The sequence below is a fragment of the Humulus lupulus genome, chromosome 4, assembly GCF_963169125.1.
Source record: "Humulus lupulus chromosome 4, drHumLupu1.1, whole genome shotgun sequence".
Classification (NCBI taxonomy): domain Eukaryota; kingdom Viridiplantae; phylum Streptophyta; class Magnoliopsida; order Rosales; family Cannabaceae; genus Humulus; species Humulus lupulus.
The window spans coordinates 241,311,323-241,325,728 of record NC_084796.1 but is presented as its reverse complement, the minus strand read 5'-3'; the positions used below and the strand labels follow the sequence as shown (position 1 = coordinate 241,325,728).

The window sequence follows — 14,406 nt, the reverse complement described above, 5'->3', positions numbered from 1 at the left end:
GTAACTTATAAAGCATAAAGTAAATCAGTAGCCATTCTAATCCGTGCAAAACTGTCTAATCCGTGCACTGTCAAATGGGTTCAACCATTTCTGGTGATTAAAAAAATAATAATGGAAAAATCACTATTGAAAGTATTAATGATTTGATCATTTGCCACCATGAAATTTGAAGAAAATAGGTTGGGTGCAAAATATTAATTATTTTTTCTTACTAAGAAAAGATATAGAGATAGGAATTGAATAGTATAAAATTATTTCAATTTTTTTAATCAGATTAAGTTATTCCTAGTGATTATTTAGATGGTTGGATTTCTTTTTTAAAAATCTTCTCTAATTTGATATTAAAATTACATTATAAAAATTTTCCAATACTATTCATTCTAATACCACCATCTAAACGAGTTCTAAAGAAATATTAATATCAACATTTTTTTGTTCAATATTAAGGGAGGCACCCCTAATGTGGATCTCAATACTCATTATCCTTGGTGATGTCAGTTAAAGCTCTTGGGATTTTTACCATAAAATTTTATGGTGGTTTACTGTGTCGATGCAACACACCCCAAAAAAGTCAATTGGGAGTAATTTTTTTATGTCGATGTTTATTGTAGTTATAACGATTTCCATGCAAATTTGGGAATAATTTATAATGTTGAAAACAAAGTTCAAAACAATTACTTTTATAAGAGTTACTTTTATGGGTAAAAAATGAGCATGCATACAATAAGTTGTTTGAACTATTTTTTGATATTGTAAACTATTCCAAATTTCTTGAAAATTCGCAAAAATAATTATAATAAACACCACAATAAAAACAGCAGATTGGGATAAAAAACACTCCTAAGTGCCATTTTTGGGAGTGTGCTGTTCAGATATAACTTAGGAGCGTGCAATATTATTTTCGCCCTCAAAATTTTATGTCATTATTAATCTTATATGATAATTTTTATATCTATGCAAGTTAATTAGTACGAGAATTCAAAAAAGAAAAAGAAAAATAATTTGAGACAAAAAAAGTATTATTTCTTAATTAATTACAAGAAAAAACATGTTGTATTTCTATGATTTTTTTTTTAAAATTACTTTTTAAAAGGACATTTTCATTTATATGACCACTAGATAATATAGATCCAACTTGTATATCTAACTTCAAACATATACGAAAAGTTTAACAATTGCAAAATATATTGTTTCACTAGTATTTCCAATAAAAGTATATTGCTTGTTTCTTTGAGTTTTTATAAAAGAAAATTATCTGTTAATAAAGTTATGGAGTGCATAAAGGCAAAAGTTAATAAACTAGTCATCATATGCCATGGGACAATAAACTCATAAACTGAAGAAAACAAATAACCAAAAACAAATTTAAAAATCACCTACCAAAGCAAGATTTGAATATTCTACTAGGATTCTCTTTCTACCAAAATTTGAATCTTATACCGGATACATGGAACCAAATTATTTAATATTGCACTCATTGAGATGATTGAGTTTTCTTTTTTACACTCATTAGAGTGGATGTAAAAATTCTACATCAAGTAAAACACTTAAAGAAGAGTCCCAAGAGAGGAAAAATCTCGGGGATCAAACTCTCACCTTCCTGGTGCCTGGGGGCGAGCTCAAGCCTCCATGTAGTTTATTGTTTACTAAGCAACTAATGTGAGTATTGAAAAATGGCAAGAGAAGCCAAACAAGAAACAAGCGTCCAAGATGTGCTTGCGAGAAGATTGGAAAAATACGAAGACCAAGCCCACGCCCACCAGGGGCGAGCTCAGGGGGCTACCTTAGGGGGGGACCTCAGCAGGAGGGGCAAGCTTAGGGCCCCCTGAAGCCAAAGCACAAGTTCAACCCCTCCCTGGACCATGAAACATGTGCAAGACTCCCTAGAAGCCAAGGAGATGATTTGGAGAGCCTCAACAAACTTGGAATACCAACTTAGAGAGAAAGAGACGATCTGAGCTGTTTTATCCTAGGGACAGCGTGGTTGATAGTCTACCTTACACGATTTGGGCTGAAAGTGACTAAAGCCCACGACTCAACCCAGAAAATTCTTTCAGTAAATTCGTTTCTTTTTTAATTTCTGCAGCAATAATGTCAATCAAGAACAAATTAAAAATAAATCATGAATGTGTTATAAAAAAAATCCAAATTTATTTTTAGCTACTATATTCTTGATTAAAATTGCAGTCAATTGTTTAATTTCAAATATAGGTTTTCAAAAACAGAAAGAAAGAGAAAAAAGATGTTTATTTTATTCAAATAATATATTTTTTAAAAGATTAAGTAGTTATATTTTTTTCTATTATTAAAATTGAACTTTTAAATTGAAAAAAAATTATAAATGTGATGAGGTATTAATACAATATATATATATATAATTAAGTGTAACAAACTATATTAGGTTTAGGGTGGTCATATGATTAGCTAGTAAGTCCCAAATTTGAATCTCCTCCCAATGTCATAAAAAAATAGTTTTAAGAATTTTCACAGTAAATATACTAATAATTTAGTCAACATTTTGCGACCAAAAATAGATATGACCTTATTGGCAACATTAAATATTATTGTTATGAAAAATAAAAAAATACATATTAAATATAGGTGTGACAAATATCTTATATATATATATAAACATATATCACCATATTAATTACGTATTTAATGTGGTACAGGTAGCTTTGAGAAACCATGATAATTTCTACTAGAGTTAAACTAATGAACAATGATATCCATTTCAATATTTACATTTGCAAGGGCATTCAAGTTCTTCAAAATTCAAGGAATTTTTCTTCAAATGATTAGCTGGGGAAGAGAAACATCTTAAGACTTTTTAACTTGGAATACTAAAAAGAAAGTACTAGCATGGTAATAATATGATTATTATCACATGATTTTGGTTCAATCATAAGCCGTTTTAAGTTTTGGTAACCAAAATAACTTTATTCTCTACCTAGTTATAACATGGTTTGTGAAAACCAATAATAATATTTATAATAGAAGAGTCTGATAAATGAGGGCACTGTGACAAAATAAGGGAGATATTCCAAGTTCCAACACATAAGGAACTAAACTTTGTTGAGCAGAGAGACCCTGAAAATGTTTATGTAGACTAATAAATGTACAGTGAAATAGTTTATACATATACACACGAGAAATTGGTGAAAATAATTTTTTTAAAGTGATTTTGTACTCTGATCTACTTTTGATAATTTTTTGTAAGATGACTTCAGTCTAAAATTCGACCTGTTGTCTAAATTTTTTGATTACCTGTCTAAAATTTTTGACCAATTCCTGTTTAAATTTTTGACTAACTATTTAAATTATTTAAGATTATTTTGCAAAGAATTATTAAAAGTAGATTATAATAAAAAATAACTTTAAAAATAGTTTATTTGGGAAGCAAACCTTTTTATATATATATATATATTTATCTTATAATATACTTTTTTTTAAGCTTATTTGGTCTTCTTCTTATCTCCATGTTGTGTTGTACAGTTTAGTCATGGTGCGTGGACAAGCTGGTCAGGAGTCCTTTTTATGAAGCCTGAAGGGTCAGAAAATGAAAGGTACTCACTCTTGGTCAAATTGACCCATCAGTTGAATAATACTAATCAAAGTGTTTTTACACGGTGACAAAGTAGCTACCCTACTTGTTATGATTGTTTCAATGTATATACATTTATATTTATATAACAACAAAATGTATGAGAGAGAACGAGGGCTTCTCATTCTCCAACTATGAGAAATGATAATAGTGAATACAAAAAATCTTGGGGAAAGTCAAGAAGAAAAACAAAGTTTAAAATCTAGTTTGGTTCTTGGATTCATATATTAGACATTAACATGTGATATAGCTAAGGACAAAGAAAAAATTGGGAATCGAAATTAATATGATTTTTTTCTTTTTCACTAAGGTTGTGGCAAAGACAGCCTATTTAAGATATGTATTACTTACTGACATGTTGAAAGTACTCTCAGAAATTTATTGGAAAAAAAAAAAAAAAAGAGTTATTCCTCTGAAGAGCGTTTGGTTTTGGTTTGGTCTTCATCTATAATTTTGCTCCTTAAAAACAACACCATCTTATTGTACGAAAAATCAAAAGAGTAAAAAGTTGTAACAAAAAGCTAGAAGTGAAATAATCACTCTGAAGAAGATCCAAAGCACCAAAAGTTGAAGTTGCAAAATCCTCTTCAATTTCAAAACTAATCTCTCTACTCTACAGTGTTTTAAGACCATTACTTAATTGATAATCCTCATGTTCTCTCACCTAAACACACACACTTTAGCTTATATAGATAGTTTGGCTTGTTCAAGTCTCATTCTCTCTCTCAGTCAAGCTAAACTAGCTTACCCTTACTCTTAGTATGGCTCTCTCCTTTTTCCCTAGTTAAACTAAAGTAAACCCTTCATATATATTCCCTTGACTCTTTCAAACTCATTCTCTATATATGTTCCTAAACTACATTAAGCTTCAAGCCAACTAGCTCTGCTACTTCTACATAGCCATGGACAATCAGCTTCAACCAATAGTGGAAGGACCACCACCAGAAATGGTTGACTCAAATCGCTATGCTCATCGATCCATAGAGACACTGGTGGTGGTTTTAGCAGTGATAACCATTGTTGGTGTTATAGCTGGGATCATAGCTCGGCTATGCGGTGGACGACACTTTGGTGGCAATGGGGAGCATGACATAGAAGGATGGGTTGAGAGGAAGTGCCGGAGCTGCATTGATGGCGGAGTTCCACCACCTCCAGCTGCAGAAGAATCAAAACCAGTAGCAGAAGAGCAAAAGAAGTGAGGTAAAAAAAATGGATAATATACTTTAGGGGAATGGTGTAAAAAAAAAAAGAAAAGAAATGGTATTGAATCAAGCAGCAGCAGCAGTAGTAGTGTTCAATATGGTTTTTTTAGCTAGTACTTTCATTACATATAGAATGGTCAATATTGAAGTGAGCTATCCCATTTGATGTTTCCAGGTACCTTATATGATGTAGTAATTAAAGTATAAACCTGATTTATGTGTCTCTTATGACAAACTTCTTTTACATTCTTTTGAAATGAACTAGTTTTAGCCCCATTGATACATGCCAATCTTGCTTAAGGTGTTCAGAAGAAATGGATTATGTGTTTTTGTTTTTAATCTTTAGTGCTTTATGACATGATATACTTCCTTAACGGTAAATTGGCCATAATAATATATCATTACATTTTGAGCACACCATGTCACTATGTTAGGTACCTTTTGGCATGTTTTAGGTAAATATCCAAGACTGGATCTTTTTTTCATATGACCAAAAGTTTCCTAGTCATAATGTTTAGTACTCAACTACTCTCTCTCTCTCTCTCTCTCTCTTAATTATAGCTTTGGAACATCATAGCACAAAGCATTTTTTTTTGCAAATTTATATGGAAAAAGTACATCAGGGTTCTAAATTTTCACCAACCAACATCAGACCGTTGCTTTTCCAAAAGCTAAAAGCTTTTGAAAGCTTCATGTTCAAGGGCTTGCCACACTAACCGTTACTAGTTTTTATTATTATTATTATTATTTCTTTTTCTAAAGAAGATAGGGCGTGTAGGTAGTCTTTAGCCTGGGCCCTAGTGTCACTTGGAAAGTTTGTCTGAAACAGGTTTATTATTTTAATTAGGATTATTTACAAATTTCTAGCCTTTATTCCTTTTTTTGGTTTCAAAATTTTATAATATATACACACACACACATATATTATATCAGTTTTGTGATTATAGGCTAGACATCCATGTGAGTGATGAGTTATCAAGTAGTATACTGAGTTTCAACCTGAATTTTATATGTGCATATTTTAATAAATATGGACAATTTCAGTTTGGATGTCCACATAAAAAGACATAATGGATTGAAAAGACAGAATTTAAAAACAGCTACAACAGACAAAAAAATATAATAAAAATTATCAAGTAGTACTTCTGTAACAGCAAGCTAGACTAAATTTGATAATATTATTATTAAAATGAAAAAGAAACCCCATATGAAATATCTGCTATACAAAACTTCACAAAGAAAGTTATGACTTGTATTTGAATGTAAACTTTTTATTTATTTATACTTTATGATACAATCAAATAATACATGTTCAATATTCTGCTACCACCAATGTTATTTTTTGGTAAACAAAGCCATGTAAACATGATTGTTCTTATTTTTGTATAGAATTCACCAAAGTCAGCCTAGCTATAAATACATAGGAGAAATGGTCCATGCAGTCTCAGCAGCCAAAACCAAACTGAAGCTGCATAACCATGAATGAATGGAGAACATACAAATCACTATTTGAATTGTGTTAAGTATTGGCAAAGCAAAGTATTATGAATCCTTTATTGAAACTTGTAAACAGAACGATTTGGAAGAAGTTGATTGTTATTGATTAATTCCCAAAAATGAGTACAACTGAGTATATATACAAGTAAGTAACTGAATACAACTGAAAGAACTAATCTTCTAACAGAAAGCCTAAGACAAATAACAGAACTAACAACTGGAACTAATACAATTACAAGACTGTTACAGAGGTGTCTTAACAGCCCCCCTCAAACTCATGGTTGAGAGAGACTCAACAGTGAGTTTGCCACGAAGAAGAGGAAACCTTGAGCTCGAAATGGCCTTGGTAAAGCAATCTGCAATTTGATCAAATGCTGGTACATGTCGGACTTCCAGCATTTTGCTTGCAACTTTCTCTTGAACAAAGTATAAGTCAAGCTCAATATGCTTAGTCCTAGCATGAAGAACCGGATTAGCAGTAAGCAAAACTGTGCTGAGGTTATCACACCAGACCACAGGAGGACGAGACAAGCCAATTTTGAGTTCACTGAGTAGTGATTGAACCCAAGTGAGTTCAGCTGTTATAGTTGCAAGACTTCGAAATTCTGCTTCTGTAGAGGACCTCGAAACAGTCTGCTGTTTCTTTGACTTCCAGGCAATCAAATTAGGACCAAGAAAGATACAAAAGCCACTTGTGGACCTTCTATCATCAGGATCCGCAGCCCAATCCGCATCACAAAATCCAACAAGATCAAGTGTGGTAGACTTTTGTAAGTGCAGACCATAGTCAATAGTGCCAGAGAGATACCTTAGGATTCGTTTCACTGCTGTCCAATGACTTTGTAAGGGATTTTGCATGAATTGGCAGACCTTATTTACACTGTATGAAATCTCTGGGCGTGTGACAGTGAGGTATTGCAGGGCCCCAACTATGGAGCGATAGAATTGAGGGTTTTCAACCGGATCACTGTTGTAAGCAGATAATCTAAGGCCTGCATTCATTGGAGTAGAGTGTGGCTTTGCAAACTGAAACTTTGTTCGTGCAAGTAAGTCTTTGAGGTACTTGGCTTGAGAAAGATGCATCCCAGTAGCTGTGTGATTGACTTCAATGCCAAGAAAAAAATTAAACTCACCCAAATCTTTCAGTGAGAAGTTCTTGTTGAGAGCTGAAATAAGTGAGGTAGTGTACAACGTAGAGCTGCCTGTTATAAGTATATCGTCAACATACACTAATACAATGGTCAGATGATTGTTTGCAGCTCGAGTGAACATGGAATGGTCAGCTTTGGAGGCAATAAAGCCAAGAGAGAGTAGAGCGGAAGCTAATTTGTCAAACCAAGCCCTAGGTGCCTGCTTTAGACCATAAATGGCTTTGTGAAGTTTACAAACTGCATTAGGGTAGTTGGCATCTTCAAAACCAGGTGGTTGTTGCATAAAGACATCTTCCATGAGATCCCCATTGAGAAATGCGTTGTTAACGTCCAGCTGATGTATATTCCATCCCTTTGACAGTGCCATTGAAAGAACAACTCGAATGGTTATGGGCTTTACAACGGGACTAAAAGTTTCTGAAAAATCAAATCCGGGTTGTTGGTGATACCCTTTTGCTACCAGCCGTGCCTTATACTTGTTTAGAGTGCCATCTGGATTCTCTTTAACTTTAAAAATCCACTTGCATCCTACTGGTTGTCTACCTTCTGGAAGAGTGATAAGAGACCAAGTTTTGTTGGTGGTGAGAGCTTGAAATTCTGCATTCATAGCTGCTGTCCAGTTGGCATCTTTTAGAGCTTCTTTGGATGAGGTGGGAACCAATGTAGAGAGGAACACCTTTGGTTTATGAATCCCACTTTTGGCTCGTGTTTGCATAGCATGAGTGTTTGTTGTTGATGGAACAATGGCAGCTGGAGCAATAGAAGAATCGGAGGCTGGTGCTGAAGCTATATTGGTACCTGCAACATCAACAACAGACTGAGCAGCCAAAGGGTTAGAATCAACACTTGGAGATGATGGATCAGAAGTGGATATTGCAGCATGTTGATTAAGTGTGGTTTCTGAAATTGAGTGAGAAGGGACATTAGAAGAGGATGATGGCTGAGAATACAAGTTGTGAGATGAAGAGGACTCAGTTGTTGTAGGAGTTTGAAGAATTGGTGGGGAAGCAGAAGGAAGAATAACAGGGGTTGAAGAGAGGACTCGGGCTGAAGCTTTTTGAGTGGCATTTGATGAAAAGGGAATGGAATGTTCATTAAACCTAACATCCCTAGACAAGTATATTCGACCTTCTGGACTTAGACATTTGTAGCCTTTGTGAACAAGGCTGTAACCCAGAAATGTGCACCTAGTGGACCTGAACTGAAGTTTATTTTTGTTGTAAGGGCGCAAGTTTGGATAGCAAGCACAGCCAAACACTTTTAAATTGTTATAGTTGGGTGCCCTGTGAAAAAGAAGCTCAAATGGTGAGATAGAGTTAAGAGTAGGTGTAGGTAATCGATTAATAAGATAAGCTGCAGTTCTAAAGGCTTCATCCCAAAATTTTAGAGGCATGGAAGCATGGGCAAGAAGGGACAGGCCACATTCAACCAAATGTCTATGTTTTCTTTCTACAGTTCCATTTTGTTCATGTGTGTGAGGGCAGGACAGTTTGTGTAAAATGCCATGGGCTTGTAAAAATTGATCAAATGCCTGAAATTCACCACCACCATCAGATTGAATGGCCTTAATTTGTGTGTCAAATTGTTTTTCTACTTGGGTTTTGAAGACTAAAAAGGTTTGAAATGCTTCAGATTTGGATCTTAAGAGGTACAGCCAAGTATATCTACTAAATGCATCAACAAAGCTAATGTAGTAGGTGTAGCCACAAGATGATGGATTTGGTGAGGGACCCCATAGGTCCGTATGTATGAGCTGCAATGGCTTAGTATGGACAGTTTCAGAGCTAGAAAAAGGTAGTTTATGAGACTTTCCAAGACAGCAAGCATGACAAAACTCAAAAACATTTTTATTGATCGAATGAATATTACATTTTTGTAGTATAGACTTTACAATTTTGGAAGATGGATGGCCTAAACGACCATGCCAAAGCTGAAACAAAGATGGATTTGTAGAAACAGAAACAAAAGCTTGAGCAGCCATGGTGACAAGAAGACGAAGTGAGACGAAGGATCGGCTTAGAAGCTTTATGGCTCTGGTACCATATTGAAACTTGTAAACAGAACGATTTGGAAGAAGTTGATTGTTATTGATTAATTCCCAAAAATGAGTACAACTGAGTATATATACAAGTAAGTAACTGAATACAACTGAAAGAACTAATCTTCTAACAGAAAGCCTAAGACAAATAACAGAACTAACAACTGGAACTAATACAATTACAAGACTGTTACAGAGGTGTCTTAACATCCTTTCCTTTCAATAACACTGTGGAGAAACTGTTCCAATATTGGACACTTTCACATTGCTGCAGATAGCTTTGACCTGTTCTTTTTCTCCTTCTTTACCTTCCAGTTTCAGATCAATGTCTTCAAGCACAATCCCTTGACATGGGAAGGCCTCACTGCAATCAAATTTTATAGCCACTTCTGACGCGCTTGTCCCGCTAATGCTCTTGTAGATCACATTTTTCACTTGAACAGCATTTTTCTGATTCAATCAAGTCAGATTATAGATAAGTCTCAATTAAGGAAATGAAGGGTAGAAGTTTTGCTTATGAAACAAAACTTGTTGTTTTACTGAGTTTTTTACTTTTACCTGTTGCTTGCATGATTTATGGTCACAGTAGTTTTGGTCTATTATAATGGGGTTAACCACATTTTCCATCTCAATATTCTCAAATGTTATGTTGGTAGCAGTTCCTGACCCTCCCTGAGTGTCAGAAAAAACAAAAAAAGATTAATTAATGGATTCAGACTAAATTTTTAAAAATTTATGAGATGGGATTTGTTTATACCTGCCATGTCTTGATCCTGACCCCATTTGTAGTACCACTGAGCTTAGCTCTGTTGACTGTAATTTCTGAGACATGAGCTTCTGAAGATTTTGCTCCCAAACTTCCAATACTGAGCACACAATGGAAATTCAAGAAACAGTGTTAAAACTGATAATATCAAAAGAAAGTAAGCTCAAGGAGATTTCAATACAAGTCATGGTTCAAATTTTGAACCTGATTCCATGGCCTGGTCCACAGGTTATGTCTGTGGCTTGCACATTTTGGGATCCAGTTACAATCGAAATGCAGTCATCACCTTCATCACCATATAATCTCATTATGATAATTTAAACTTTTAAGTTACTATTTTTTAGTTTCTTTAGTTTAATTCTAAGCATAAGACAAAGGAGTAGTTCCAAAGAAAGGAGCATCTGGCACAGGGAGCAAGCCATACCAGTTTCTATGACAGAGTTTGAAATCTGAATGTTTTGGGATCTTGTAACATGAATTCCATCAGTATTTGGGCTTTTCTCTGGTGCAGTTACTCTGAGATTGGAAGCTTGAACATTGACACATTTTTCAAAAGACAAATGAATTTGTTGTGAATCTTGGATTTTCAGGTCTTTCACTACCAAATTCTTGCTGTTGTAGAAGGTGAGTGCCTGCCAAAATAAGATTTACAGGAAAATAATTCAATAACAGCTCATAAGAGTTGTTAAATTAAGACCTTAAAAGAGATAATACTAAATTTGGTCAGCAAGAATATATACTAGAAAACTTCCAAAGATTGTACATAATGATGGCATATTATACTAACTTGGCCTAAAATAGAGTGTGTGCTTGAAATGCCATCATGACTAATTTGCCAAAAGGAAGAACACACCAATAAAGTTTTAGGTTGAGAACAAGCAACAACTACTTTCAATACTATTATTCAAAACAAAAACCACCCATATTAATTTCTTGAGTAATATACACTTCTAGTAACGAATTAGAAGAATAATTGTACTAACTAAAATGGTGTATGCTGTCTAATATGAGATAAACGTACCGTTGGTGCATCCTTGCAAGGCTGCAATAAAAAAAAAAAAAAAGAAAAGAAAAATAGCACTTGATTAAAGCAAGTATCAACAGTTAAAATCTAATATCAAATTTAAAACAGAGAAAATGAAAAAAGATGATATTATATATGGGATAACACACCTTATCTTTATCGATTTTGCATGAGTTTTGCCACCATATCTTCCCATTTCCATTGATGGTTCCACCACCTGAAACTACTAAACCTTGAACTTTGTCAAAGATAAGCCAGTGTCTTCCATCTTTCTTGTAGTCTGATAGATCATCAGAAGCTTCTATGGTTCCCAAAATCTGAAATTTTCATTCATTAAGTAGTGAGTTAGTTAATACACATCTGAAATATATTAATTGCTTCAAGTGTCTAATATTACTACTTTTTTTTCCTAACTCACCTGGACTATAATGTTTTTAGGCTTGCAAGGACCTGAAAATCTAACTGGCTTTAAAAGATAGGTACTGCTCTCAGGCACAACCATGATAGCACCTCCTTTAGATGAACAAGCTGCATCCCAAGCCTTCTCAAATGCCTGAAAGAACAGTTCAAACCAAACTTAGAAGATGACTCATGTGCATACATACATGCATACATGCATATACATATAAAGATATTAAAATAGAGTACTCAAATGTAGCTTAAGGAAGCAAAAAACTTTGATGGGCAATCAACAAGAATACTTAATAAAACCTCTAAACCAGCTATAATGGACAAAGACTTGTTACCTCTGTGTCATCATTTCCATCTCCTTTAGCTCCAAAATCATTAACATTGATCGTCTTAACTTCATTTGAATCAGTTTCACCAACTTTCTCCAGACTTAAGATATCATCACTCTCCTTGATATTAAGCCCCTTGAACTTTGAACCATCATCAAACATGTCAAAGTATGATGGATATGCTTGCTGAAGGAAATCATTCCCAGATTTTTCCTCAACAAGATCATCATCATGAAGTTTGACCACTTCTTCTGAACTGCTCATTTGACCAGACACAAATAAGGAGCTGGGAAATATTAGTAACACAACCAGGAATGAGAGCAAACTATGCCTTTGAAAAGCCATGTTTGTGTTCTCTTCAATAAGAGTATAGACTATATATATGTTATTAAAGATTGGCTGGTAATAAAATGTAGGGAATAATATATGGTTGAGTTTGTTAATATGTTATGTCCCAAAAGATTGGATTTTTAATGTATTTATAGGGAGAGAAAGGGAAGTTAAAGGCGGTGGGGAGTTGGCCATTTGAGACCCTTTTCTAATTTGATGAACTCTTCAGGTATGGTTTTCAGATACAGAGAGATTCAGACGCTTTCTTTTTGGTAAATTATGACTTTTTGCCCATACCATACATCCTTGTACTTGTACGCAAATCTACATGCACTTACTTACATATAATATTAATTAATATATGGTGAGGATTAAATATGATCACTAGTGCTATATATGTATGTATCTTTCCCTCTACAACATTCACATAAATATATATATTTTCATAATAATGAATATTTTTTTAGAGATAATTTAATTTGCTAAGTTATTACAATTATTGGATGATGAGCAAAGTAACAATAATGTTTAGTGGCCTTGTTTTTGGGAATCCTTGAAGCCATGACAAAGTAAGAACAGAGCCAAAAAAAAGGCATATCATCATAACATAAATGACTTATTACTCTCTTGCCTGTCATTTAAGAAAGTTGTATATACAGATATATAATATATTTAAATAAATAATTATCTTACGAGTAAAGTTATGTATTAGAAAAAACATGCATATACATTATGCCTTCTAGATAAATAATATGCATATATATATAAATATTTAAAAATTATTTATTTTTCGCTTTAAATAATTGTTCTGGTAAAGTATTATATTCTTTTGATCTTGCTCTTTAGGAGCTTAATTTAACAAAGCTTTTTCTATTGTAGTAATAATACACTGACTTTGTTTCAACAAAGTTATAGGCATTTTAATTTGGATATTTTCTTTATGTTTCGGCTCTTTTGTAAATTTTGACTTTGTATTTTTTTTAAACATTGGATAATATACAGAGATTGACTTAAATTTCCTTGTTGGAATGATTTTCTATTAATTATAGCTTGATATTTTTCTAATTTCATTTTAACCAACAAATTTTTATTTTCAAATCTAGTCTGATTTGTCTTTTTTTTTTGTCTTTTTCTAATTTGCTTAATACACTAATTATTGTTTTAAAACACATAATATTGATCTATTCTAGCAGTACTTTTGATGTACCTTCAATGTTTATTTCAACTCATAATAAATATAAACTGAATTTCGCAGCCCATGCATAATAATTAGTGTATTAAGCAAATTAGTGTATCAAACTGAATTTCGCAACTCATAATAAATAAATATATTTATATGATTTCAGGTACTCAAATTTGAAACAAGAATGATCATGTTGCGTAAAATTGGAAAGTCTTTTAAAACGATGAGCTCAAAAGTTTGAACAAAATAATATATATAGTAATCTTAAAAGATTTGATGATCATCATCACTTTCCATATATGGTATAATAAACTGTAGAGAGATAACCCTTCGAAACAATATATATCCTTAAACAAATAAGATTAATATATATAAAAATAGAATAAGATGAGAAGTAATATTAACGATGATCAGTATGGAGACTAGACAAATGCATGAAATAGTCATGGTAATATGACATCATGTAGAATTAGATACTGTGTATTTGGATGCATGTTAATATGATTTATTATGTATGTTAATAATGTTATGTGTTATTTTATTAAGGAAGTTATAGTTATAGAGACATTTTGTACAATTTTAATTAACTTTGCTTTATTAATTAACGTGTGCATGTGGGATATATCATCAATTTATTAGGGTTTGCCTTTTCGGGCATTGAAAGACAACTACTACTAGATACTATTATGCCCTAATTAAAAGGAAAAAAATATCAACACTAAAACCTAAATTTTGAGTCAATATTATAACGTAATAGAATTATGTAGGATGTTGATACATATATATGGTTATTATAAGAAGGAAATTTACTCATTTGGTACCCTATGTTTTTGCAAAGTATCATTTTGGTACCATCTGTTTTCAATAATGT

At 33.0% G+C, this 14,406-nt stretch overlaps 2 protein-coding genes across 3 annotated transcripts; one reads left to right on the top strand and one right to left on the bottom strand.

Annotated features, from left to right (window-relative positions):
- The first annotated feature begins 3,985 nt into the window (after positions 1-3,985).
- Positions 3,986-5,090, top strand: LOC133829474 (uncharacterized). The gene has a single exon (XM_062259196.1). It carries the CDS (start codon positions 4,507-4,509, stop codon positions 4,801-4,803), a length of 297 nt encoding a protein of 98 aa, XP_062115180.1. The 5' UTR covers positions 3,986-4,506; the 3' UTR covers positions 4,804-5,090.
- A 966-nt stretch (positions 5,091-6,056) lies between these two features.
- On the bottom strand, positions 6,057-12,665 carry LOC133831423 (polygalacturonase-like). Of its 2 annotated transcripts, XM_062261703.1 has the most exons (10): positions 12,029-12,665; positions 11,701-11,835; positions 11,432-11,599; positions 11,280-11,300; positions 10,683-10,890; positions 10,463-10,544; positions 10,250-10,358; positions 10,051-10,164; positions 9,708-9,942; positions 6,057-6,361 (listed from the first exon to the last, which is right to left on the bottom strand). In XM_062261703.1, the coding sequence occupies exons 1-9, from the start codon at positions 12,365-12,367 to the stop codon at positions 9,712-9,714; spliced, it is 1,407 nt and encodes a 468-aa protein (XP_062117687.1). In that variant the 5' UTR covers positions 12,368-12,665; the 3' UTR covers positions 6,057-6,361; positions 9,708-9,711. The 2 variants fall into 2 exon arrangements, with proteins under 2 accessions (XP_062117687.1, XP_062117686.1); XM_062261702.1 differs by lacking the exon at positions 6,057-6,361 and having other exon boundaries at positions 9,521-9,942; positions 12,029-12,664.
- Positions 12,666-14,406: the final 1,741 nt, after the last annotated feature.